At 34.6% G+C, this 3,150-nt stretch overlaps 1 protein-coding gene across 1 annotated transcript in view; it reads left to right on the forward strand.

The window, feature by feature from the left end:
- The window catches only part of LOC104626981 (putative homeodomain transcription factor 2), a gene marked incomplete at its 3' end in the record, with an annotated part of 16,666 nt that extends 14,037 nt beyond the window's left edge, over positions 1–2,629 (forward strand). Inside the window, exons 6-7 of the mRNA XM_010295044.1 lie at positions 143–301; positions 2,411–2,629. Of these exons, the coding sequence (XP_010293346.1) occupies positions 143–301; positions 2,411–2,629 (378 nt within the window). The remainder of the gene's footprint in view (positions 1–142; positions 302–2,410) is intronic.
- Positions 2,630–3,150: the final 521 nt, after the last annotated feature.

The raw sequence follows: 3,150 nt of genomic DNA on the forward strand, positions 1-3,150 counted from the left end.
TTGGAAATGCATTAATATCTGATTATCTGCTTTAACTGATCATAGATAATAAAGTTGCAGAAAGAAATTTGATTTCAGTAGTTGAGAACAAGACCTATTAAGTATGAGTGTATGTATTACTAATACTAATGTCTTTCACTAGGATATTCACAGGACTGTGACAAATTTATCAGATGAAGTTTCTAGTGAGGAAGGGCCTGAAACTGGATATTCTTTACGTCGCAATGTAGAACGCGCTTCTAGTGATTGCACACTTCGAAACAGGAAATCTCACCATTATAAGAAACACTATCCTCTAGAGGTATGTTCTTTTCCATTGCTTCTTTTCTGTAAATTGTTAAAACCTCTTGGCTTCTTATTGAATAGATACATTTTCCTCAAACCTTTTTTCTCCTATATTGGGTTTTAAGATTTTTTAAGTCTGTTCATTGGAAGTCATGTGAGTGGGGGGCAGAGATTTTTTTTTTTGTGACAGTGTTTTGAAATTAAGAGGTTTTTTATATAATTGGTTTGAGCTTCATTCTATTTTTCACTTTGTTGTAAGGAGCCTAGAATATGTTCTGTAGATCTTGCGGCAGGTTATGGCCAGCTCTGTTGCCCTCTTTTGACACCAGTTATCTTCTCTGGAAACATGTTTTTTAGAGAAACAGTAGTAATTGGTGATATGCAAATTTTCATCATGCTAGTGCTGCTGTTTGTCTTCATTTAGTTAGTATTTTGGATTCAGTAGCCTTCCTGTGGAGAAATCTGATTGAATCTACATCTGGGTTTTTATTCCTTCATGTTTATTGAAACAATCATTTAAATTATTGTTATGACAACTCAAAAAAATATTAATGCATAAAAATTGACATTTTAAGAGACTTGATGACATCATAGCTTAGAAGAGGGGAATTCATAGATTCCATATTAGCAGGGTCCTTAATTGTAAGGACTCAGACATTGAAAGAGAAAGGGATATATTATTGTGCATTTGTTTATAATTTTAATGACATTACGCTCTTTTTTTTCCTAATGTTATGCAACTTAGCAGATGTATGGAACTCTTTTTTTTTTTTTTTTTAAGGCTGTATTGCCATTTTTTCACTAGGACTAAGAAAAGAGTGTGAAGAGTAATTTCAGTTCTGGCCACTTACAGATGGGTTTAATAGGCGGAGCCTCATAAGTAAGCTTTCTACTTCATTTAAGAAATGTCTTCTTAGAAGGGTTCAGATACTGCTTTCTCTGACAACAATTGCAAAGCCTTGAAGTTGATGCTTTGCCTAAAACCATTATTAGATAATTTTCTCTTCTGTTCTTTAATTTGTTTCTCACAGACTTTGCTTAAAAAGATGCAGAAGGCTAATTGATTTGAGTGTTTAATGCCTTACGCATTAAACCTTTGGTTTAGGATAACTGAACAGATCGATACTTGGAACTGTTTGTTTCATATTACAGAAGATGTCTCTTGACTCTATGCTTGTGCAGCTGGTGGTGCTTGACAAGAGGAAGCAGAAAGACATGATTACAGTCAATGTGCTTTTAGCTTAAATATATTTTCTCTTGCATAGAGTGCTTCAGAGCTAGGGAAGACTATTTAGATATCTTCAGAAACTGAAGAGACTAAATTTGCTCCATGTGTAGCTTTGGCAGTAATATTTTACACTTGTTTCCCGTTTACTTATCTGACTGATGTGATGAAAGAGGAAGCCTTTCTTTGTTGTTACCAACTCGCCTCCCCCACACGATTACAAAGGAAATGAAACAATAGTTTTCAAATCTGTGAAAGCTTTCTTTGTATTTAAAAAAAAAAAATAAATGAGTGAAGTCAGTGGATATACTCTCAACTTCTGTCCTATGTTTTCTTTTATCTTCGTGTTTACTTGTCAGCTTAATTGTTGCTTGAGCAAGCTTTTTTAATGCTCTTACTTTATTAACTTCAGTACTCAGTGGTACCCCGTAGTGAAGGTACTTTTCCAACCTTAATTATTCTGTGATTTTTCCTCTCTACGCCCGATGCATAACTGTCTTAAATAAGCTCACTCTGCCTTTGAGAAGGTAGTTAGTAGTAACAATGGGGGAATGTGATTTGTAGGGGACTTTGAGAGTCAGTTCCTCTTTTATTGCATTTAATCAATTCTAAAAATCTGTTAAATAGGTATTTCCTTTTAATAGTTAATATGATTTGATTCTTCATTATGTGACCCCCTCCCCATGGGCTGTTACTTGTTTGTACCGTGTCTAAAAATGTGCAACCTCTTAGACACTCCTTCAATAAACATGTAATTCTTTCTGATGAGAAAGCTAATGGATTGGAACATAAAAACCAGATAAACACGGATTCACTAATTTGAACTTTGTAACTGTTCTGTTAGGAAACAATGTACAATAAAAAAATCTACATTAATTCCAATGCATATTTTAATTTCAGGATACACCTAAATCAGGTACTAGCTGCAGTTCTCGGTGTTCAAGCTCCAGACAAGATTCTGAGAGTGCGAGGCCGGAATCTGAAACCGAAGATGTGCTGTGGGAGGACCTCTTACACTGTGCAGAGTGCCACTCTTCCTGTACCAGTGAGACAGATGTAGAAAGCCCTCAAGTGAATCCATGTGTGAAGAAAGAATATAGAGATGACCCATTTCATCAGGTTGGTATCTACCAGTTTTGATTCTTTTTTATACTACGTGCAAATTCAGTATTATCAACTTTATCGTATGTCAGGAGGCCTGGGGGAAAGAACTCTATATTAAATGAAAGTGACAAAGCCAAAGTGATTTGACAGAATTAAAACAATTTGATTTCTGCTACTCAGTCATTAATTTGTCAAATGAAGAGGATATGACAATATACCAAAATAGCCTACAGAATATTTGAGTGTTTCAATCTTAGTTCTAGTTCAGGACAAGTACTGATTAATTTAAGTTTCCTCTGTGGTAGATGGTTCTATGTTTTTTGTTCTGCAGTTTAATGATTTTCTGTTTGATTGTAGATTGTGAATTTTTGAGTTTCAGTTTCTGGTGTCGATACTCCCTCTAGAGGGAGACCTTGGGAATCTGTGATTAAGAAAGTCCTGCAACTAATACTTGCATTGTTTTAATAATATAAATCAATTTTTTTCATCCAATGGAAATAAGAGAGATAATTGAGTACTTAGCAGAATACAAATAT

Source organism: Phaethon lepturus, unplaced genomic scaffold, assembly GCF_000687285.1.
Source record: "Phaethon lepturus isolate BGI_N335 unplaced genomic scaffold, ASM68728v1 scaffold53270, whole genome shotgun sequence".
NCBI classification, from domain to species: Eukaryota; Metazoa; Chordata; class Aves; order Phaethontiformes; family Phaethontidae; genus Phaethon; species Phaethon lepturus.